Source organism: Sinocyclocheilus grahami, unplaced genomic scaffold (genome assembly GCF_001515645.1).
Source record: "Sinocyclocheilus grahami isolate Dianchi unplaced genomic scaffold, SAMN03320097.WGS_v1.1 scaffold156.1, whole genome shotgun sequence".
NCBI lineage: Eukaryota > Metazoa > Chordata > Actinopteri > Cypriniformes > Cyprinidae > Sinocyclocheilus > Sinocyclocheilus grahami.
The window spans coordinates 240,337-265,970 of NW_015505335.1; the positions used below are offsets into that span (position 1 = coordinate 240,337).

A 25,634-nucleotide genomic window follows, 5' to 3' on the forward strand; every position below is an offset into this window, starting at 1 on the left:
AATGGCTGTGACACGATGCAACTGATGCTGGTAGGTCACATGATAATGACAACATGGTGAATAGAGTACATCCAGATTACATTCATACTATACACACAGTGTTCGTTTGCAGACCTCGAGTTTCATCAATTTTGGAACCAGGGTGGAAAAAACAGCATCTCTTCGACATGGCGACAACATGCAACTAAAGCAGCTCTTCTTCATCTGCATCTCTTTTTTTCAGTTTATGGCCTCATCACCTTTTTTGCGTATTCTGTGGATTGGAGTAATTTAAATGAGTGGCATTGTCACTTCACAATATCCGGAAGAACTGCGCTGTAGTCCGAACGAGCCATTTGTTGTAGTTCTTAAAGGGTTTTCTGTTAAAGAAAATGTATGGAACTTTTTATGCTCAAACAGCAACATTATTCCCTAGCTAAAGTTGAAGAAGTGAAAACGCATAATAGGACCCCTTTAAACAATTCCTTTTATACTGGCCTATACATCCAAATAGCTTTTTATAAAATCCAGTTTTGTCCAATTTTATTGGTAATCATTGAAGATTCTGTTTCTGTTATGCAAGCAAAATATTTCATGTTCTATTTTAAGAGTCCACAATACAGTTGCTTTATCTGGTCTATAACATTGAAGCTGTCAATGTTTAGACGGAATCAGACATCCATGTATTTTCCATCTCATTGAATTGTTCATATTATTAGTATTCTAAACAGCTAATTAATATTCCAGTATCATTAAGCCCTCCTGATGTATTCAGCTCACCTGGGACAGGGATTGGGAGGAGGGAAGGGTAGTGGAGGTCTGGCTGGTCAGGAAGAGGTACGGCAGGGTGTCCCACATGGGTGAGAGGGATTTGGTGAAAGCTGAAGAGGGTTCAAGGATGAGGAGGGGGGTGGAAGGGTGTTGAGTGAGTAATTGGACAGAGGGAAGCCTACATACAGACAAACACATTGTGATCCACATGAACAAACATTTAAATGCAAATATAAACACACACATTACCACAGTGACATTTTTGCTGACATGGGTGCTAACACACACACACACACACACACACACACACACACACACACGCAGACAGAGACATGTTCTATAAGTGGACAAGGTAAATTAGAGAGGTAATTACTTTTTGTGCTGTCAGAGCTACTAAAGGTTGAGAGATGGTGTATAAGACAGCTGTAGCTCACTGCTGAATAGAGAATGAGAGACAGACAAGCAGATGGACAGGTAGAGTCTAAAAGAATCAAGTAGTATCCAAATGACTTGAGTCACACTGGTTAAATGTTATGGACCCTTTTCACAGACTGTGACACATTTCATCAGTAATTAACATCTTAAATCTTGCAAAGTTTTTTATATTTTCAATAAAAAGAAAAAACCTCAAGTACTCATTTCTTCCTCTATACCTTGTGTATTTGGCTCCGAGGGTCTTTTTAATACAACTGCTGAGGGAGTGATGGTGAATTTTACATCTTTTTCTACATTCTGGCCAGAGGTTGCGTTAACTGAAAAAAATTCCATCATTGACTGAATTTTTTAGCAATGACAGAAAAATCTGAAGGCTGTCTATCATTTTTGACAGATTACACTGAGGGTGGTCTAACTTGTAACTATAATTCCCACCCCTTTCCAGTTGGTGGTGGAGATCATGAAGATGTGATATTGTGCATATATTTAGCAAACTGCTCTTCTCTAGAGTTATTTTCTAGCTGACTATCCAGTTTATGGACACTGAATGGCTTTTCTGAAGTAGTGTATCATTACATGACATATTGTTTCAAGCTGTTTTATTGATGTTTTTCCACTTGGTTGAAACACTGATTGATCATGATACAGATGAAGATATGGATATGATATGGATTTTGCTAAGATACTGGATACTTGGTACTGTATCTTTCAACATAACTTCTAATGTTCATTGATGTTTATTTGGTGCTGTAACTAGTAGTAAAGCGTATCCTACTAGTAAAGTGGAAGAGATGATCAGTTAACGTGTTGCCCCTTAATTCACAGCGATCTGTCACGCCACATTAAAGAGCATCAAAATGGTATCTATTGTTTGAATTTCCTAATAAAATGGACATAATTTGAAATCTGAGACTTTATTTTATATCAAAAGTAACAAAGCACAAAGCTTATTGTGATTTATTGTATGGGAGGCATGCTACAATATTTTGTTAATTCATTAACTGAAAACAGCAGTCAAGTCAAGTCACCTTTATTTATTTAGCGCTTTATACAATTCTGATTGTGTCAAAGCAGCTTTACAGTGTCAAACAGGAAAATAGTTTGTCAATAATGCAAGAAGACAATAACAAACAGATTACACTGACCAAAAGATCTGCTTTGTGTGGTGTTGAACACGAAAAGTGACACACAGACTCTGTTCATGTTCATCATCATAAATTAATAAATGCATAGTCTGTATGCTTGTCCTGCAACTTCATGATTAAAAATGAAAAGGTGAACAAAATCAAAAGCTATTAAATGTCTTATTAAAATATGAAAATTAAAATTACGGGTATAAATTTTGACAGAATTTTTATGACACTGTCTGTCAAAATTATATATATTAGGGGTTGAACAACTTCTGATTTTTTAAAGTCGACTTTTATGAAAGTCAAAGTCGACTAGTCGCTGACGACATCATTAATTAACAAATAAGTCTGGAGCTGTGATAAACACCTTGTGCACAAGGCTATTGCTCCTATAACAGCTCATTTTTATCAGTTCTTTTGTCTTTGGGTCGTTATATTTCTCACAGATTTCTGCTCGTTCTAAATCAGATACAGATAAAGTAGCAAAGTAAAGATGCATTAGTGAGATCGATTGTGTGTGTGAATTAATTCTACCTGGGAGCTTCTCTCTACTAGTGGTGAAGCTGTGGGATTTAGTTATTAAGAAATATATGCTTGAACTTTTCAGTTTCTAAGCAATTTTATTGAGAAATCACAGAACAGTGTTGACAATATGTTTCTGTGCTGAATGATTCTGTGCACTCGCGATGTGTGTGTGATGTACGAGCTACTGTCTGTAGCCTATGTGTGTGCAGCAGCGCATTAGATTAGAATGGCGATTAATTTACCTGTACAATAAGCTGTTTAAAACGTGCATTCTTCTGTTAAATTTCGAGCATCCAGTAATATAATCTCACTTCTGCTTTCAGAGTATGCATTTATTTGTCATTTTAACTGTTTGGAAATGAAGCGTAAATGTGGAAGTCCTTCAAAGATTTCTTATCCTGTTGCGCCCTCTATAGGACCAGCGACTAGTCGACGTCAAGCTTAAAGCGTCATGGCAGAGCATTGAAGTCGACTAGTCTCCCGTTCCACCACATCCCAGAGGTGCTCTATTGGATTGAGATTTGGTGACTGTGATTTGCCATTTAAGTTTAATGAACTCATTGTTATGTTTAAAAAACAGTTTGAGATGATTTGATAGGAGGCAGGATGATGGATTCATGCTTTCATGTTGTTTATGCCAAATTCTGATCCAACCATCCGAATGTCACAGCAGAAATCGAGACTCATCCGACCAGGTAATGATTTTGCCCAGTTTTGGTGAGCCCGTGTGAATTGTAGCCTCAGTTTCCGGTTCTTAGCTGACAGGTGCGGCACCCGGTGTATAGCCCATCTGCTTCAAGGTTCGATGTGTTGTGCATTCATATGCTCTTCTGCATACCTGGGTTACAACAAGTAGTTGTGTTACTGTTGCCTTTCAATCATCTCGAACCTGTCTGGTCATTCTCCTTTGACCTCTGACATCAACAAGGCATTTTCACGCTTTTTCGCCCTAGAGATGGTTGTGTGAAAAAATCCCAGTAGTTGGTTTTATTGAATTTTTGTTACTATAAATAAGATGCAAATTACAAACAATGCACAAATTACAAATTTAATAAACAGTGCTTTCAATATTTCATGTACAGTACGTCTATTTACACTGACTCTTATTAATGCTACTGAAATTATTCAGTCAAGAGCAGTGAGTGATTTTCTCGTCTTTTTTTATTTTATTTGATTAACATTAATGACAGAGAGCAGCAGGTTATTAGGCTGCATAAATCTGATGCACAAATGCTGATACACTTTCGATTTGATCCTAGCTGGTTAAATAAAACAAATGGCAAATTTCTAAAAATTTTATTAAAATGAAATTGAAGCTAAAATATTGTTAAATACTTAAATAGTATATAAACAATATATATAAAATAATTTTACATGGTCATGCACCACTCCCATTATCTTCAGCACCAGTTAATTCCTTTTATTATACAAGTTCAGAGGGGAATTCAGACCTTAAGTCTCATGGCAGCAGTTTCTGAGCAAAAACGAATTTAGTGTTACCATTGAAATACTTGCAGCTTGAGATATTTTGGTGCTGATAGCTGGTAGCTGATTGATGCTGACCGAAGAGAGTTTGTAAGCCATTTTGAACTGCATCAGACCTAGAGTATTCATGTTGGGATAAAGATGATTTCTGTCATGCTGGCGCCAAGACGTTATCCTCCTGAAGCATTTAATGCCTTATCATCAGTCCTTCGCTGTTACATGTACCAGCTAAAAACGCATTGCTTTGAGTCAGAGAATTCAAAGGCTTGTTCATCTGATGTTCCCCATTTGAGAACATTATCTGAACTTTATCTGAACTTCTGTAGGGCTGCATGATTTGGGGAATACATCTAATTTTGATTTTCCTTAAATTATTACTAAATAAAATAAAAACTCAATAAGAATGTCATATTTCACTGTAAAATAAAATAAAAAATCAAGGATTTAAGAAAATAATATAATAATTTTTTTTATGTCTTAATTTGTTCTTTTTCAAACGTCAACCCTCAGACTTTTATTGTTAAAGTGAACCAAACTTGGAACAGAAGGCTGTGATTTAATCTTACGTGCCATGTTGCGATTTTGTTATTTCGATTAATCGTGCAGCCCTACTGACTTAATACCTCCACCAACAATCATCTTGAGTGCAGTTAGTTAAAATAATGACAGCTTCCAAACGGGTTTCCTAACCACTCCCCCCTCTCTGTCAAAGCCCTGCCCCCAAAGCCACTCTGTTGTTTGAGACAGAATTAGAAGAAGGAAGAAAATCATACAGATTTATAATGGTAACATTTTAATTTTTGACTGAACCATTCATTTAATTCATAAGCACACTAAATACTTTTGAAGATTATATTTTTTCATTTTTTTATGTCTTAATTTGTTCTTTTTCAAATGTCAACCCTCAGACTTTTATTGTTAAAGTGAACCAAACTTGGAACAGAAGGCTGTGATTTAATCTTACGTGCCATGTTGCGATTTTGTTATTTTGATTAATCGTGCAGCCCTACTGACTTAATACCTCCACCAACAATCATCTTGAGTGCAGTTAGTTAAAATAATGACAGCTTCCAAACGGGTTTCCTAACCACTCCCCCCTCTCTGTCAAAGCCCTGCCCCCAAAGCCACTCTGTTGTTTGAGACAGAATTAGAAGAAGGAAGAAAATCATACAGATTTATAATGGTAACATTTTAATTTTTGACTGAACCATTCATTTAATTCATAAGCACACTAAATACTTTTGAAGATTATATTTTTTAAAAGTAGGCTCATGGTGGAAGCACAGTTGTTCTATGGCAGAAGCTGATGTTAATACAGTGAGTGAATACTGGGCCTGTGCCAGAACTGAAATGGTCCAGGTGAGGACATCAGGAGAGGACACTGCTCTCTCTCGCTCTCGCTCTCGCTCTCTCTCTCTCTCTCTCTCTCTGTGTGTGTGTGTGTGTGTGTGTGTGTAAAATCATACGGACAATAACACTCTCTATGTTAAAACACTGTCTGAATCTTTGCATCAAGGACACTGGACAGTGGATTCAGTGACTTACTCTACACTGCTGTTGTCTTTCTCTTTCATTCTTCCAGCTGCACTTTCTTTGTCATATCATGTTTGTGCTCTCTTTTCTTTTTTTCTTATGATAGTCGTGTCAGTGGACGTTGAGTTTTGTTGTCTTTATGTGTGTGCATTTTTTAATTATTTTAAAACTGCAAAAGCTTTGCTTTTAGTTGTAGAGTTTGGGTTTGGATAATTATGCACAGAAACAAGAAATATAAAAATTTTATCATATTTAAATATTAAATTAAATTAAATTACATTTTGAGCCCTAAAAGAGACCCATTTAGGACCCTTATTTTTTTTATGAAAAAGTAAACATATTTCTTAAGTTTTTATTAGTGTTTATTTAAAATGAGACAAATTTGCTATTACTTTAATCTTCAATCTGCCATTGTGACACTGCATTAAAATGCGCCCCGCTATTAGATGTTATTGTCACATGTTTATGTTTCCATGCCCCCATTTGGTCTTCCTGTTCCTGCTCCCTGATTGTTTATTATTTATCCCAGGTGTTTCCTATGTTTATTGTTTAATCAGCTCCCCATTAGCCTGTTCAGTGTATTTAAAGAGTGTTTTGTTCCCTCTTGGTTTGTCCGGTATTGTTGTTGTCAACTATTTGTGCTACGTGTGATTCCCCGCGATATTAATAAAGTCCTTGGTTTTGTACTCCTGGTCTCCTCGTTCCTCGCTCCATGTTCCTGCATCGTAGCAACCCGTGACAGTTATTCTATGACATTAGTGATGTAATTCACATTCACTCTTATTAATTTTATTGCGAAACCGTGAAATAAAAACTGTGAGAGAAAACATGAATATTCAGAAATGTATATTTCAAGAAATTTAAGGCATTCGTACTGTCTTGTCTATTTGTCTGAGAGCTGTGTGTGGAGAGGAGGGGGTGTGCTGTGTTCAGTTCTGTGTTTTTCTGAATCTCTGAATGTTTCTTCATCTATTTACACATTGTTTGAACTCTGCCATATAGTTCTATTTTGTGGTGTGTTCAATGAAACTCCAAAATGAGTATATTTTTTAATGATTAAAAAAAGCCATTATTTCATATGAAAACGTTAATAATTAGATCAATAATGATGATTAGATCAGATAACATTTTAAGCTGTTATATAGTCACGTTACAATGTGCCCCACCTATGGGGCATGTTGTCATATTTCACTTCTATTCCTTCGGGGTAAATAATGAAGAAAAGTATACACTGTATTAATGAAACAAGACAACATATTTGTCGTAAACCTGTGAAATTCATGTGAAAAAAAAGATACTCTGAACCCCACAAACCGAGAGTCAACTCTCCCCTACTATTTTATATCCACAAAAGAACAGACTTGAGATCCACCAGTTGAGAATCACTGCTGGTACGTCTTCATTCAGCTGGCTAAATGTGTGTATTTGTGCTATCAGATGTGTGTTTGACAACTTTGCAGTCAGCTGTTTAAACTTCTTTGGGAGTCTTCTATGGTCTGGACCGTCCCGCTGTCCTTTATTTCTCTCTTTCATTCACTGTCTCTTTCTGTCCAGCTCCCTGACAACAGCAAAAGTAAGAGTTCTCTTACACATTTTCCACGCACTTCTTTGTTTTCTTAATATCCCATCACCTCCGCATCACTTTCCGTGTTTTACAGCCGCAGGCATTCTTTTCTCCTCCTTCCGGAGTGCTCACGCCAATTTTTGGCTTGACATAATCTGAAATGGTGCTTAAGTGAATTTATGTTGCGCCCAGTGCATTAACTTCTGCCGTTTTTGCCTTTATGCTACGGAGAGCTTTTGTGCGAGCGCACGGAAGAAAGAGAGAGAATGAGAATTTGAAACCCAGACCACGGACTAGACAACCTATCAGTATTCAGTGGAGAAAGTGAGTGATGGAGAGAGAGAGAAACGGAGGAAAGAAAGGAGGAGGGGGTGATGTATCAATATTCTGAGTAGTGTTTGAGGGCAAGAAGAACGAACCGGGGAGGGGTGGGAGAGGGGTGCGGGTGCGCGAAACAGTCCGAGCGGGTTTATTCGCTCAGTGTTTGTTAGCATGAGCCCCTTGGGCGAGATGATATCAATAGAGCAGTTACGCTGAGGACGGAGACTAAAGTATGTGTTTGTCTGAGAGAAGTGTTGTTCAAGTCGAATGTGACGGAATCTTAGCCGAACGCTAGCCATAACTCCACTCTCCCTTACTCTCTTTTACTCTGTGTGCTAATCAGCATTTGAAAGGCAGCTTTGACAGTGAGAAAGAAAAGTGAGGGCAGCGGGGAGGAGGGAGTGTAAACGAGAGAGAGAGAGAGAGAGAGAGAGAGAGAGAGAGAGAGTTAGGGGCCGTACAAGCATTTCTTTTATATTTACTAGCGATTGAGGGGAGAGAGAGTGAGCGGGTGAAGAGACGACTGGTGCGTGCAGCTTTCCCAAGAGGAAATGAAAAGAAAAGAAGCTCAACGAGGAAAGAGAGAGAGCCAAAGCGGGGAGCACGCCAGAGAAGGAAACAGACTCGCATCCTCTAACTCCAGTCATATCTGAGGCGATCCCGCTTGGAAAGTGAGGGAGGAGAGAGAGTGAGAGCGCGGTCACTACAAACACACGCACACACACGCTCTTGCGGCAGCAGACCGCTGTGTATTCGCCTGCTCTTTTGTGCCGGCAGCTGGGATTGTTCGTGGCCCCGTCTGACCCCCTTGTCACACCCCGTGTGAGTGTGTGTGTACGTTTGTATGTGTGTGTGGGAGCGCGAGGGGTCCTGAAACGTGGACTGAACGGAGGGGAGGGTCACCGGTTCGGGTATCCGAACGGGTCCGAGGCATCTGAGGAAGAGGAGGAGGGAAACATCTGCCCCCAAAACAGCTGGGTGGACATGCACATCAGGTGAGTCTCCTTGTAGTGGGTAACACAACTTCCCCTTGTTCTAGTCCATGTTGACGTCCACATGCCAGACTGTCACATGCATATCTGACAGTTTTAAGTCTCACTCTGATGTAGATCCGATCGAAGGGTTTCTCCTTTCTCCTCTTAAACTCGTTGATGGCTGCATGCCTGGAGGCTTCCTGGGAAAGTTTTTGGGAAGGACACTTTGCTCATAAGTGCACTTGTCTTCCTCCCTCAATGACGGAGGTATTGGGAACGGAGGGGAGGAACGCTGGGGTTAATTGTGCGGACCGCCTCGGCTCACTCTCAAACATCATCTCTCACTTAATTAGTGGATTTTACAAGATTAGTGCGCTTTGCATTGACGCCGTGTTCTGTGGAAGGTAGTGAATGGTAGCGGCGAGACAGCCGTCTTCTGTTATCTGATGTCTTTGGAATTAACAGCTTCTTCTAAATGACTGGATTTATATTAGGGATGAAAAGCACGGGTAAATATTAACCTTTTCCTTCATCAATCCGTTTGGGTTTAGCATGGGATTATTAAAGAATCTAAATAGTTTGTAATGATGTGTTTGAATTCAGTGCTGCTTGTTTTTTAAATTAACTTTTTGAGAAGAAAATGTTTAAATACACTTTTTAAATGCATATTTATTATTGTAACAAGAAGTGTTAATATTATTGCATAATAATAATAATAATAATAATAATAATAATAATTTATCTCACGGTTATTATTTGTCATGCATCTTAGACAATTATTTTGATGCTGGCAGCACTTTAGATTGCATTTAAGTTGCAACCTTAAGCGAAGTCACTGTATTCCTATATATTAATTTAGCACATATTGCATGGGACTATAATGAATTATTACAGTAATAACAATGACTGTATTTTTAAGCAGCTCCACAAAATATTTTTACATTAATTATCTCACGGTTATTATTTGTCATGCATCTTAGGCAATTATTTTGATGCTGGCAGCACTTTAGATTGCATTTAAGTTGCAACCTTAAGCGAAGTCACTGTATTCCTATATATTAATTTAGCACATATTGCATGGGACTATAATGAATTATTACAGTAATAACAATGACTGTATTTTTAAGCAGCTCCACAAAATATTTTTTACATTAAATCAGTTTGTCAGTATTAGTCTGTACTTGCCATGTACTTACAAAGTTATTACAATGTAACAAACTAGATTGTAAAGTGTAAGTACAATTTTCATTTATAATGTGTATTTTCCAGCTAGATTGTTTAATAAACAGAACATTCATACTGTTTATTTGTTGTATAGCTATGCTGGACAGTTGGAATTATAGGGCAGGAATTATTTTGACACTTTCACACTTACTATGGGAGCAGTTGCCCAGGAAAAACACAAAAAGTGAGTGAACCTGCTTGGGACTCTGGGTCATTTTAGGTTTAGGAGGGTGGAAGTTTGCTTGCTGTTTTCTTTTCATCATTTTGCTTTGGTTGAGTGTTTCGGTCAATAGCTTCTGGGAAAATGTAATTGTCTGAACACACTGTAAAAAGTGAAAATGAGCAAAGCTTTTCTTCCTAACATATCAGTTTAAAATGACTGTGATTATGTAGAGCAATGCAAAGTTATTCAGTCATATTAAATTCTTTTTTTCACTTGAATAAAAGCTGTTTATTTAGATGTTACTGCAGTACATATATAAAAAAAATTTGGTAACAGTTTTTATTGCTTATTGCTTTTAAATTGTCCTTATATTTTTGTTGTTGTTTAGATTCCAGCTGGACAGTGTTTGCTGAATAAAACATGTGACTAATGGTTACTATAATTTAACATAGTGTAACTCTATCAATCACAGATCCAAAAATGGCCATTTTATTGAAAGTGAGCCGGCATGTTAGTAAAGCATACACATCCAAAGACTATATCCGCATTTGGGGGCATCTCGGAAAAGAACGTGAATAGAGAATTGATAGACGTTATGCAGGTATGTACGAGGGAGCTATAGGACCATAAAAGCCATCACACACACACTTGGAGTGGGACAGACAGGCCTGGTGACAGACAGTGTCAGCGAGGTGTCAGTGAGAAGCTGTTGGTGTCACACTTGGTTGACCTGATCTGTGGTCAGGCTGTCCACTGCAGCCCGTTGTGACTCTTTACATAACCACTTCCTGCCACTCACACCCAGCTCTGCAGGGACACGCGTGGATATTTATATACTCAACATACACACATGCACACACACATCGATATGCCCTTATAAACACACACACACACACACACACACACACACACAAACAAGAGCCCCTGTCGATATACAGACCCCTCAGTCTTCTGCAGTCAAGAAGATGTGATCTTACTAACTGCTTTTGACCTATACTGCAGCCTTGAAATGATCGCTCATCATCCATAACATGTACATAAGCATCACACAAGTGAGACAGAGCACCTTACGACAGTCAGATATTGTCAATATATTTTTGAAACCAATGGTGAATCTCATGAAAATGTTTAGGTCACATTTCACCCCAAAATAATAATAATAATAATAAAATATGAACATACAAATTGTTTAAATGTAAATAAATAAAAATTTATATTTTCAAACATCTTTGCATTACAAATAAGCGTATTTTCCCACAAAACAAAACATCTCAGTGGTGTAAACTTTTATTGCATTAAAGTATAGTAAGTTTTTGGGAAAATTTGTTTAATTGGCATTAAAATAATGTATCAGTTCAATATAAGCTTCATTTTCTTAATGCAAAATATAATTTCTTCGTTTTTTCTTTTGATTTTAAAAAGAAATGTTCATGAAAGGTTTTATGTGATTCACACATATTCTGATGTGGGGAAAAAAGCAACAAACATGCACTCAGTATATTAAATGTATCCATAATAGTGCAAAATCCTCGTATTCTCACTGATGTGCAAATGGTACTCCGCTTGATACAGGGACGTTTAAATGCACTAATATGGCTGGATACAGACTAGACTTTTCTCTGACATCATCTGCACAGCGGTCTCTAGCTGTTTGACCCTATGTGTGTTTCAGGACCTGTTCCCTTCCTAAGGGGCCGAATACTGTGTGTGTTTCAGATTTATCAGTATTCACAATGCAATTCTTTAATATTTTGAAATGCATATTTTTTCTTTATAGTTCTTTCATTTTAAAAGTTATAGAACTGTGCACATCCAACCTGAGTCAATGAAATAAAGATCATTCAGTCTTGGAATAACTGAACAAGACATGTTTATATTGAAATCTCTGATTTATGTTGGCAAATCGGAATTAGAGACCGTTGTATAATATCTGGAAGAGACACATGTCAAGTCACCTTTTTTAAAAAGGTGGTTAAAACAGCTGACTCCAATGTGATATGACCCTGTCTCTCTCTCTCTCTCTCACACACACACACACACACACACACACACACACACACACACACACACACACACGGTGAGCAAAACTCAGCATTTGAACAGTCAATAGCAGATACTTAAACTAACAACAAAACAGTAGCTGATTCAGAAGCGCCAGATTGTCATAGCAAAGTCAGAATTACCTCCTCTCCTAGGTTCACGAAACGGTCGTCCATAAAATGCATTACTGTTCTGTTGTAAGTAATCTTAAAGATTACTGGGTTTTTTTCATACCCTCCGTTTAATCTCACTGCTGTCTAGGAAAAAAAACTAAGATATTAAAGAGATATCATTGTGATATCCCCCCCCCCCCCATAGGGACAAGAACAAAACAGAAGATAAAAATCCCCATGGGCCCTCCATTTAATCTCACTGCTGTCTAGAAATCCCCCTGAAAACAAAACAGAGATATTAAAGAGATCTCATTGTGATTTTTTTCCTCTATAGGGAAAAGTGCAAAATATATAGAGAAAGGGATGCTGTTAACTTTCTTTGTGAACACCTAATTTTGTCACTTAGAGCTTCAAGGGTTGAGAAAATCTGAAAATTACTGGTATATTTTCCTCGCTCAAGCTTTCAATTCCTTAGTCACTGTTTTGATATTTACAATTTTATTGAAAAAGAAACACAAAATTTGTCTTCAACGTATGGAAGATCTCAGGGGCCAGTCGAGCATCCATTCCGCTTTCCGCTTCACCGTTGCAGGTCTGGGCGGGTAGGGTCCGTTTGATCTAATCAAATGGGGTATTGATTCCATTTGATAATTAATGGGCCTGCAGGTGAAGATGAAGACGCAGCCTCCAGCTCTAAGGATTTGAGAGGAACCTTGGACTGGGAGTGATGGGAAGCCGCCAAGGTCAGCGGCAAACCACGAGAGATGTGTCCAGCAAGAGCACAGAGCGAGAGAGCTCCAGTTAAACGAGATAGGGAGAGAGAAATGCTGTTGACCAGAGCTGATTTATCAGCGTTCGAAGAAAACGAGACAACATCTGACTTCCTAATGCTGAACTTCAAATGTAGAGAGATGCGAGGAGAAATTAGTATTCTGCAGAAAAAGCTCCATATATTGATAGAAAACGACATGCAGTATATATACAGTATATACGTGTGTGTGTGGCTGAACTATTTGCACTTCAAAGATATCGGATTAATAATTTCAAAAGCAAATATAATTTAACGTTACAAGCTATAATATCATTTCAGCAGTTATTTATATTAAATATTACCTTGATATGCTCTTTATAAGTGCATCCAAGACATTCAATTATTGACATTTTCTTTTCTGCATGACTTTATGTTAATCTTTTAAAGATGACTTTTGTTCTCTCGGATGATTTTTTGCGACTTTTGCAGCTCTTACAGAAATAACATCCATGAACTTCTTTTTTGCTGACACTAATTAAGCCAAAGTTTGCCGCAAAAAAAAAATAAAAAATTTATATATATTTTTTTTTTTACAAGAGAATAAACTGGACTTACAGAATTGCATTGAACTTTAAAGAAGTGATATTTGCTGTTCAGATGACAAGCTGCAATGAACATTAACAGTAAATGAATATGGAAGGTATTGATTGACTTTCCTTTTACTATAACTTTTGATGAATAAATTGTCAAAGGACAGCATATGGCATATGAGGAAAAAGGCGAAAATTGGAAGAAAATACTTTTTCAGTCTTTCTAACTAAAAATTCCACTTTTAATTCAATGTGTTATTTGTCGGTTCTTTGTAATTATTTGTAAAATGTACTAGAAATTGTTAAAATTATTGTTAGTTCTACACTAAATTTGTTATTGTAGTTGAGAACCACTCTTGCTTTCTTCTGCAAAACACAAAAGGAGAAATTTCAAAGATTTGATTGTTTTCCATGCATTTACGCTGAATGGGAACTTTAGCTTTCCATCTTCAAATATGATGTAAAAGTCTTCCGAAGCCATTTGATAAATGCGTTTCATGAGTAAATGATGAGTAAAGGATGACTGAACTGTCATTTTTGGGTGAGCTGGTGCTTAAATTTTGTCCAAAGCTGAAGGCGAGATTTCAGCGTCAGTAGTGAAGATTAACCTCTAGAAAGTTATGGTTAGAAAGCTGTGTGATGTGACTGGCCCGCCACAGCTGTTTGCTGTTTAGATTTATTAAGAAAAAGAGGGAAAAGGAGGTGGGTGCCAGGAAAGTGAGAGAGAAAGTGCGCGATGGCCACATACAGGAATTGTTTTCTTCTTCTGTCAAAGGCATTCAAAGGCCAAAGTCACTAGAGTCACCCTGCATTACAAAAAATGAATAATCCAGACTGTTCCAGAGGTCCTTCACGCATCCTCATACCACTGCATGTGACATTTAAAATGGAATGGCAGTGTTATATCTGGCCTGGAAATGTGGGATGTTGTAAATGTTGTGTGAGAGAGAAGAGAGAGGGAGTTAAAGAGAGTTGGTAATAGACGTGGTGTATTGTCTCCGTGCAGACTTGCTTAAATGTGTTAATTTTCCCCATTTTGTGGCTCCATAGGGAGGGGCGGAGCGCACTAACGAACCTCTGACAGCTGGAGGCCCTAATTAACGATCCCCTCTGAAAACAAACAGCCACAGGCTCGTCCAAACACACACCCAGGCTTGGTTTGCTCCCTTACCCCGGCCTGAGCCAAATAACACAAGCCATACAAGCCATACAAATATAAATATTAGATTAAAAAACCTTGAAATTACTGTAAATTAGCAATGTTTAAGTACTACAATTACTAAAACTATAACTGAAGGAAAAATAAAGTTAAATAGAAATATTAAAACAAATGTAAAAAAGACAAAAGCACAACAAAATTACTAAAACAAACTGAAATTAAGATGAACAAATATGAAAATAAAAGCTAATTAAAATAGTAAATACTATAATATACTTATTATGTTTTTTCCAAATTGTATTTGTTGATCTGTGTATACACACACACACACACACACACACACACTATTTCACGGAAGTCTTTGGGATTATAAGACGTTTTGAAGTTTAAAGAAGTTCATTTTTGAAAATTCCCGCTCTCTCTAAATCCATACAGTTTGAACGGTCTCTAATGCAGCACTGGGCTCAAATAATAAATGTCGATTTTTATCGCTCCCCAAATGGGTTCAGCTCAGTACCGTAAGGGACAATATTTTAATATAATATTTAATTGGAAAATACTATGGAAACTAATGTGTTTTGAGGCTTGAGCATACTGCGGTAATAACACTGAATTTTTTTTTGCTATAAGTTTGATTGCATCATATAATTGCTGTTAATAGTGTTCATCGTCTGTTTGATTCCGTCTTTAATTGATTTTTCCGTACATTTCTGCCATATGTACATTAACTGACAGTCACCACTGATAAGCTACCACTAAATATTGTAGAAACTTAATTTGCTGTAAAGTTGCTTTGCAACGATTTGTATCGTGAAAAGCGCTGTACAAATATACTTGAATTGAATTGAATAGAAAATATGACACTTAAAACCATACTTGTACTCTTCTTAGATATTGTTTTCACAAGTTTTAAACCAATAAGTACAAACTTATCAAATTTTCAACCTTTGCAGAGAAGCTGACTAAAACGATTGACGAACGTCTCTTGAGATCTTCAGATCTCATAAATTGCAAATTATTATTTGAAATACGATTTTTAAGAAAATGCTATATCAGTCTTTCTACTTTAAAATTAAACTTTTAATTCAGTGTGTTTCTTTGTAATCATTTATGAAATTTACTAGCAGTTTTTGAGTGAAAATTTGTTTTAAAATCATTGTTTTCAAAATTGTTGCTTCAAATTTTTCAAAAATTGTGCCAAATTGCTTTCAGTGTAGTGTTTCTGGAAGAAAAATCTGAGAAATTTTACGGAGAAACTCGCGAAGACCAAGATAGTAAACAAACATCTTCTGTCTGCAATGTCTTCACAAAATCTCGCAATAAATGTTGTTGAGAACGTGACATCAATATTGAATAGATTTTTTTTTTTTTATGTTGAGAGGGCAAATTTTCGAGTCAATTTAAAAGCTAGTCGAGACACTGAAAACATCAGAATTTCAGAAATTCAGAAACGGGAAGATTCCAAAACAATTATCCAAAATGTCATTGAAATAACTAAATTGCAAAATCATTTTTACAGTGTATGCAAGTAGTACTAAAACAACTGTTCCAAACCTCTTCTTTCGTCTGCAGCACACAAAATAAGTTCTTTTGAAGAAATTTGTTCATACAATGAAAGTCAGTGCGGTCCAGAGCATTGGACCATTGGACTCCATTGACTTGCATTGACTTCGATATGATGCAGCGCATTGATTGACCGAGTACTTTCACAAACATATGAAGCAGCTCTAACACTGCTAAATATTAATTTCCTTTAAATGTCCAGTCCTTCAGTGGAGGAGACTGCCTCTTGTTCTCAGTCCGGTAGATGTGGTGCTTTTAACTTTATAGTTGACTTTCACAGCAGACCATGACCTTCTTCGGTGCCATTGTTCGTTTGCAAAGGGCATGAATGCTTGCACACCTTGCATCAAGGTTACAGAGTTAATTGAACAATTACGCTGGACAGGACCTCCATTATGTCTGCAGAGATAGTGAGGATGCCGAGCGAGATCCCGCACGCGATTAGATGAGGCATGATAGGCTAAAGACCAGGAATCACAATGTGTGTGTGGTACAGTTGCTAATGCTAATTGCACTCCTTCACATGTAGATGTGTTTTGTTTGTCCATGTGTGCTTCTGATCTTTTATATGTGGCGAATTTTGTGCAAGTGTTGTTCCATATACAATTTATCAGCAATTTTGAGTTCTAATGACATCAACTTTGTCACAAATGTTTCTGCTAAGAGCTGTAAATGAGTGTGGAACGTATAGCTCAGATCAGTTTGATATTTTGCGAATGAAATATTGTTGGAGTATGTTTTACAAGAAAATACTATGCTAGTCTTTCTACTTCAAAATGTCATGTTTAATTCAGTGTTTTTCTTTGTAAGTTTTTGAATTTACTAGCAATTTCTGAGTAAAAATGTTTTCGTTTTCAAAATCATTATTTCAAAATTGTTTAAAAAATTGGTCCAAATTGTTTCCGTGTAGAAGAGATGAAATTCGATTGGGTCTGTTTCTAGAAAATCTGAGAAGCGACAGATTTCTCCATTTGTGACCCTGGAGCACAAAACCAGTCTTAAGCCGCTGGGGTATATTTGTAGCAATAGCCAAAAATACATTGTATGGGTCAAAATGATCGATTTTTCTTTTATGCCAAAAATCATTAGGATATTAAGTAAAGATCATGTTCCATGAAGATATTTTGTAAATTTCCTACTGTAAATATATCAAAACTTAATTTTTGATTAGTAATATGCATTGCTAAGGACTTCATTTGGACAACTTTAAAGGCGATTTTCCTCAATATTTAGATTTTTTTGCAACTTCAGATTCCATTTTTCAAATAGTTGTATCCCGGCGAAATTTTGTCCTATCATAACAAACCATACATCAATGGAAAACTTATTTATACAGATGATGTAAAAATCTCAATTTTGAAAAATTGACTCTTATGACTGGTTTTGTGGTCCAGGGTCACATTTGCTCTCCGTGCTTTGTTTCTCCTTATTGAGAAACAATTGAGATAATAAAGTGATCTCGTACACTGTAAAAAAAAAAAAAAAAGATTTGATCAAAGATTATTGGAGTACATTTTACAAGAAAATACTACTTGACTCATTCTACTTCATAATTACACATTTAATTGAATGTGTTATTTGCCAATTCTTTTTAATTATTTGTGAAATTTACTATCAATTTCTGAGTTCAAATCGATTTTTTTTATTGTATTACATTTCTTTTCTGGGCAACAGAACAGGGTCTAAGTGTTGTCTTAACCTAACAAGCACATTAAAGCACATCTCACACAGTCTCTGCAGCTTATGCTAAGCTGTTGTGAGCCATGGTGTTATAGTGCTTGTCTTGGGCTCACCTGAAATTAACAGGGCTTTATACAAGTTCATGTTGTACCAGAGGTGGCATCGACCCATATGATGAATCCGCTGATGTTGTGCTGGTTGTGTGTCTGTGTACTGAGCCAGGTCAGGTCAAAGGGGTAGTGTAGGGCTGTGGCATGTAGCCAGTATGACTGTGTTGTGATTTACCCAGAGCTGGCCAGCGGGCATCTCACGCCTGTGGGTATGTCATCACGCTGCTGGAGGGCATGCTGGCCCTTTAAATGTCATAGAGATAGGGCCAGGACAAGCTCTGAGGCCAAAAAGCCCTGGAAACTCATGCAATTGGAGTCTGTTTTTGTGTGTGTTTGTTTTTTGGGATTTTCTGTACGTCCACAAGCCCAGTTGGATTTAAAGCGATACATTTTGTAATAATAATAACACTGTATATCCAAACTTACATGGGTACATACAGTACACCAGCGTTAAGTGGTATGTACTATCACAAATCTCAACTGCTTGATTGTTTACATTGTTGCAAAATAGTTGCATACATGTCATATTCTCACATACATAAAGTAATACATACTGTTCAGCAGTGTTAACTGCCTGATTTTTTATATATTTTTAAATTTCATCACAAAATATAACTATATTATTGCCCAGCTCTTTATGTAAAGTTGGATATATACTGTAAATATGTCTAACTTTATCCATATACATACAGTATAATCACATATTCTCTATAGCATATCTCAACTGCTTGATTGCATGTATTGTTGCAAATCGTTATAAGACACTCTAGAACAGACTATTTTGTTAAGTGACAATGAATAGCAAAGGAAGAATCCGGAACCGGCTCTCTTGTCTGTGTACTCTTGTATTTGGTAGTTTGATATCCACTGATGCAGTATATAAAAATCTAAACAGCTCTTTGAAAACATGTAAATACTGTTTTACTTCCTTTATGCTGCATGATAAGTGGGGTCGGAAACAGAAATTTGGCTGATTGGCTGTTATTATGAGTGAGTCATTAAATCGTTCTTTAAACCAGTGGTTCCCAACACTGGTCCTGGAGGCACCCCAACACTGCACGTTTTCCATGTCTCCTTAATCAAACACACCTGATTCAGGTCATCAGCTCATTACTAGAGACTTCAAGACCTGAAATCGGTGCGTCAGAGAAAGGAGACATGCAAAATGTGCAGTGTTGGGGTGCCTCCAGGACCAGGGTTGGAAACCACTGCTTTAAACCAATGCATTCAAAAACACCGAATGTCAAGAATGAACAAGTTGACTGTTTCCATTCAAAGCACTGATAGATTCCGGAAACAAAATACGTTTTATTTCTTAATGAATTAGTGAGTCATTTAATTATTCATTCAACCGATTTGTTCCAAAACACTGACAAGTTTGGCTGTATTAATGAATCATTGAATCATTCAACAGATTCTCGGTAAATGTAATTTGTAAGGGTTATGGAAATTAAATCAGTGGATTAAATTAATTTATCATTTTTATCATGTTTGTTAAGGCAAGTCACTGTTCACCAAGACCATATTTTCATACTGAGCATTTGGACTCAGTCTTGACTCTGACTCGACACATTTTGTTGTCTGTGCCGACTCGCGCAACTGATCTGCCACCCAGATTACCCTAGCGACTGCATATGAGTATACAAAAAACCACTCAGAACATAAAATGTAAAATTCTAGTTCACATCATAGCAGTTTATTTCAATACTCATTTGTGTCTTCCTCCTGTTCTGCTGTCTTTCAGCTCTTCTGTTGGGGGTCTCGGACTGACATAGCCTCGGCCAATCACAGCCTGAGTTAGAAGTGGCGGCCCATAGGGGGCATGATGGCGGCCATGCCGTTCGTCAGCGAGGGAAAGTGTGTGAGCATGGAGTGGGACTTCCTACATGGGCTCCTCGCCAAACCACCCACCTTACCCTGGTGAGGACAAACACCTTCACACAAACATACACATCAAATACTGTTCATTTTCTTTCCCAAATAAATTTTTTTCCTTATGGATTCTTTTCTTGTTTAAATGTTTCTTTATTCCTTTTTATGGTTAAATTAGATTTTAGTAATCCAAAAGCCTAATTAATTGAAATCATGATAGAATTGAATAACTTGTTAACAAAAAGTTTAACAAAAATTAATGTTTTAGGGTCCCGTGAAATCTTTCTTTTTCCCCTAAAATTTTATTTTCCCCAAATTAGAATTTGTCCTTTATGGTTTAGTTACATTTTAATACTCAAAAACATATCTAATCAATTGAATTCATAACTACAAAACAAAGGTTTAATGTTAAAATTAAAACACGGAAGACAATTGTGTGAAACTTCTTAAAAAAATCAAGTTTTAATCATTTTATTATCGTTGTTATTACTTTGAGAAGTACATTCTACTGTACAATAGTACTATATTTCTGTCACAATTTCTTCCAAGTTGAGCCATATATGATATGATGATAGTTTTCTCAAATGAAATGGAGAGGTGCTGGTGAAGTGGCTCTTAGAGCAGCTCTGGAGGTGAAGTTCATGTGTTCATGTTCTCATATAGTGACATGGCAGACGCTGAAAGCACCACTAGTATCACGCATGCCTGTGTAGTAGACGAAACCCCGGCACACATTCACACAGAGACACACATAGCTAGCAGACTTCAGATTTAAATAGCAGTCTTTTTGCACTTTAAAATTCACAGACACTAGTCCAAATCGCAGTTTGATGAAGTGGACAGCCCTACTTCAGATTTTTCTTCCAAAATTTGCCGAATTCTGTGACGTGTGTTTTCCACTTCATGGACACAACACACACACACACACACACACCTTGATGCATCAAATGAACAATCTTCCCAAACACATAGCTTTCGCTCCTGCCAAAGCTTAGTGTAAGCCCTTGGTTTGGATCCATTAGCGGGAGATTAACTAAGTTTTAGTAGAATTATTAATGTCTTCTCAGCTGTGGAGGATATAAAACTCAACAGAATCAATGGCTCTGTATTGATTGAAACCTCCAGGGTCATCTTAGTACAACGATGAGATGTTCTTGGAGACTTTTTTACTTGAACAATGCTGTTTACACACCGAGAAATCTCACAGGGCCGAAACACCGATCTACCATGGCTCATACAATTCAGTGATATATACCAGGGGTTCCCAAACTTTTTTGTCAGCCAAACCTTTAGAACGCAGTTAATGGTCACATGATATGCAAGTAAATTGATCAAATATTTAATAGTTTTTTTTTTTTGTAAGCATTTTATTTTGACACTTTAGCTGGAGTTAGTACACTCAAACCTCTTTTAGTTGTGATCGTGTCTCAGTCCACATTACATTCACACTGGTGTTTTAGGAATTTTTTAAATAATAATTATAATTTCTTGAAATAATAATACTTATTATTTTAACTGTAATTACAAAAATGGAGATAGAATTACAATTACTATTGTAAATTACAAAGTAATGTAAAAATAATATTTGATAATAAGAATAATACTTTTATCTAACACTAAAAGTTACTGTGTCTTAAATTTACTTTCAAACATTAAAACTCAAGCTTTAAACATCCTCCAGCCTTTATTCTGGCAGAACACTGCTGAAATGCAGTATTATGTGAATGTGTAAACAAAGTACATATTTACGTACACTGCATTCCCAAATGCATGTTAAACTTGCAGCACCAGCAGAATTGGAGTTTGTTGCATTTACGGTGAACCGACAAGTTCTCAGACGATGAGGAAAAAACTAATCACAAGCTGCTCGCATGCCTCACTTCACTTTGAAACATGCAGTGCATCAGACTATCCAGTTATTGAATTAAGTCACAGCCTTAGATTTGATAACAGCATTAAGCTTTATCACAATTATCTTGAACCCTCAGTTATTTTTTTTTACATTTTACAGTGAATATAATTAATTAGTAGCTTTTCATCAACTCACAAACCCCCTGCAGTTTAGTCACAAACCCCCCTTTAGGAAACCCTGATGTAGACAAGCACACATAAACTATCATTAAAATGCTGGATCACAGAAGCTTGCTGATTTACACACTCCGTCCCTTAAAACACAACACAGTCTTGTCTAAACAATTGAATTAGTCCATTTTCAATTTGAGGAACTGACTCTTTTGTGTGTGCTTTTTGGCAGTTCCCTTTCATTCTGTGGATCGCCCTCTTCACACACACACATTTTTTCCACGCCGTCCCTCCCTCCCGTCCTCATACTGCCTTGCATCTGCAGGATGAATGAGAATCAATGTCACAGACACAGAAAGAGAGCGAGAGAGGCGAGAGAGGCGCGTTCGGCTCCGTCTCACAGCGCAGTCACAAATTGTAGAGTCGCCGTGACAACATAATTCCTCCACTCAGGCCCCATTGAGAGCGAGTCGATATCCAATCAGAGCGACAGCTACCTGGGCCTGCCTCCGAGACAACCCCTCCCTCCATTGATCCCTCAATCAAGACTGGGGCTCACCACCCAGGAGGGAGCCTGGGAAAGAAACGCAGCCATTGGATTTGGGCTGGATGCTGGTGCAGGACTTCTGATGTAAGATCAGGCCTCCTACCGGCTACAGTGAACCTGATCACAGGTCAGCCATCATGCACTGAGGTGCTTGGAAAAAGTGTGGAGAACAGCTGATGGGATCAAAAGAGATCCAGAGTGACAGCTTGTCGCTTACTATCGATCTCCATTGAGGGCTCTGCTGGAAAACAACATAATAAATAAATCTGGCCTGTTTTCTAAATGCATGTTATTGATCTGATAGTGAACGATTTATTCATGCATGTTTCATTTTATAAAATTTTTTTCAACCATTTAATTTTTATTAATCGCAATGTTATAACTCAATCTTCTGTGAAGCGACAGACTTCTCTCTGGTGACTGATGCAAGACTTCTCTGATCATTTTGTCTGCTTAAAATCTGCCCCTTTCTTACAGTCAACTGCAAGCTTGCATTTAGATGATCCTTCATCCAATCAACAACGAATTAATGAATGTCCATACCTTTTCTTCTTTTTTGTTCAGTTGGATGTTTGTCACAATACAGAAGAAAATATCTGGGGCTACTTCTGTTTCATTGCAACTTAAAAACTAATTGTAGACAACTTGTAGTAACTAATAGTAATAATTATAATTAATTAATTAATTAATGAATAGTAATTAACTATTGGGGACTATTTAGGGTGTTTTGAATAATCCTACTGGTTCAAAGGAAAACATGCAACTTGCATGAATTCTGTATGTTTTAATACTTACAAATGAGGCTGGAATAATGAACACTGAAACACAAAGAAAAAGAAAAAAAAACTTGCATTTATATGACATTTATAAGACTTGTTGGGCGTTCACACTGACAGCAAAGATGTTTTCAATGTGAATTCAATCCCCTTTGAATGAGGATTGCCAATTTTCAATGACATAAGTAAAAAATAAAACTTTTTGGTGCCAAGGACTCCCAAATATAATAATCCTTTTTTACGAACCCTATTCCCTTTTGCACTGTTGAGAAAAACAGTGTCAGGTAATATCATATTAGATTATATAAAAGATTGAAGGGATAATTCACCCAAAAATTAAAATGTGATGTTTATCTGCTTACCCCCAGGGCATCCAAGATGTAGGTGAATTTGTTTCTTCAGTAGAACACAAACAAAGATTTTTAACTCAAACTGTTGCAGTCTGTCAGTCATATAATGGAAGTGAATGGGAATCATGGCTTTGAGAGTCAAAAAAACATTCACAAACAAAACCAAATTAAACCCTGCGGCTCGTGACGATACATTGATGTGTAAAGACATGAAACGATCGGTCTGTGCAAGAAACTGAACAGTATTTATATCGTTTTTTACCTCTGATTTACTGCAATGTCTGAACTGTCCTGAGCGCATCCTGAGCGCGTTCGCGTCTTCTTCTTCAGCCGGCACATGACGCGTCTTCTTCTTCTTCTTCTTGACACTCTATCTACAATCTCAATTAGGAGCGTCAATGGTCCATTTGAGAGATAGGTGGTGGTACTGCACTTATAAGTCTGCGATCTGCCGTAAAGCAAGAAGAAGAAGAAGACGCATCACGCGCCGGCTGAAGAAGAAGACGTGAACGCGCTCAGGACAGTTCGGACGTTGCAGTAAATCGGAGGTAAAAAACAATTTAAATACTGTTCAGTTTCTTGCACAGACCGGGCGTTTCGTGTCTTTACACATCAATGTAATGCCGCAGGGTTTAATTTGGTTTTGTTTGTGTATGTTTTTTGACTCTCAAAGCCGTGATTCACATTCACTTCCATTATATGACTGACAGACTGCAACGGTTTGAGTTAAAAATCTTCGTTTGTGTTCTACTGAAGAAACAAAGTCACCTACATCTTGGATGCCCTGGGGGTAAGCAGATAAACATCACATTTTCATTTTTGGGTGAACTATCCCTTTAAATTATTGGCTTGTATATTTTTTATTTCATTAAAGCCAAAAACGCATTTTTAGAGTAATGATAGATGCTCAATTTTGCTCAAAACATCTTTATTATTTCCAACTCTGCTAAATCTAATGCAATATTATGCATTTGAAAGCATAACGACGAGTAACTTTGTGTCTGCCAACTATTTTGTTGGAAAGGCCTGGAGATACTAAATCTTTTTTTTTTATTTTTATATTATATTATTAGATATTCTATATCGTTATGATAAATATATAATATTATATATCGGAGTTTCTCATTTCTGGCTCGTGCCTGCAGCCAAATCGCACCCTTTATGTTATGCGGAATAAAACATCAGTGAATAATCGAACAACACTAACTTGCCTTGACTACTCTGTACATTATCATTGTCTAATCACTGTCATCCTTTCTCCTTCTATTCTCTTCTTTTCTACCCTGTCTTACTTTTTCCCAGCTTGCAGAACTTGAGGAAGGAGAAGTCGCGCAATGCAGCTCGTTCTCGGCGAGGTAAGGAGAACTTTGAGTTCTTCGAGCTGGCGAAGATGCTTCCGCTCCCCGGGGCAATTACCAGCCAGCTGGACAAGGCCTCCATCATCCGCCTCACCATCAGTTACCTGCACATGAGACACTTTGCCAGCCAGGGAGACCCACCCTGGAGCCCTCTACGGGAGGGAGAGAACAACTGCAACAAGGGTAAGTGTGCGCAGTACACATAGAAGAAGGAGTGTCAAACTCAATTCCTGGAGGGCCAGAGCCCTGCAGAGTTTAGATTCAACCCTAATTAAACACACCTGATCCAAATAATCAAGTCTTTCAGGCTTATTTGAAAACTACTTGGTAAGTGTGTCAGAGCAGGGTTGGAACAAATCTCTGCAGGGCTCAGGCCCTCCAGGAACCCCTGACCTAGAGAATGGGCGTGAATGGAATGGCATTTTACCTACTATGTGAAAAGAATGTAGTATGGATGGACAAACTAGATCTTTTTTACACAAAATTGGAATAAAATGCTAAATAACCAGAATAATAATCCATAGATGGGGATCAAATAAGGGCCAGAAACCTAGGAGGTCAACTTAAGTCATATGTGTGCTGTTTTATTTTCTAACAAT

At 37.3% G+C, this 25,634-nt stretch overlaps 1 protein-coding gene across 1 annotated transcript in view; it reads left to right on the top strand.

Annotated features, from left to right (window-relative positions):
• The first annotated feature begins 8,266 nt into the window (after window positions 1–8,266).
• LOC107592651 (neuronal PAS domain-containing protein 1-like) overlaps window positions 8,267–25,634 on the top strand; it is a 52,710-nt gene continuing 35,342 nt past the window's right edge. The window contains exons 1-3 of the mRNA XM_016282189.1: window positions 8,267–8,738; window positions 19,855–20,030; window positions 24,980–25,218. Coding sequence (XP_016137675.1) covers window positions 19,933–20,030; window positions 24,980–25,218 — 337 coding nt within the window. The 5' untranslated portion in view covers window positions 8,267–8,738; window positions 19,855–19,932. The remainder of the gene's footprint in view (window positions 8,739–19,854; window positions 20,031–24,979; window positions 25,219–25,634) is intronic.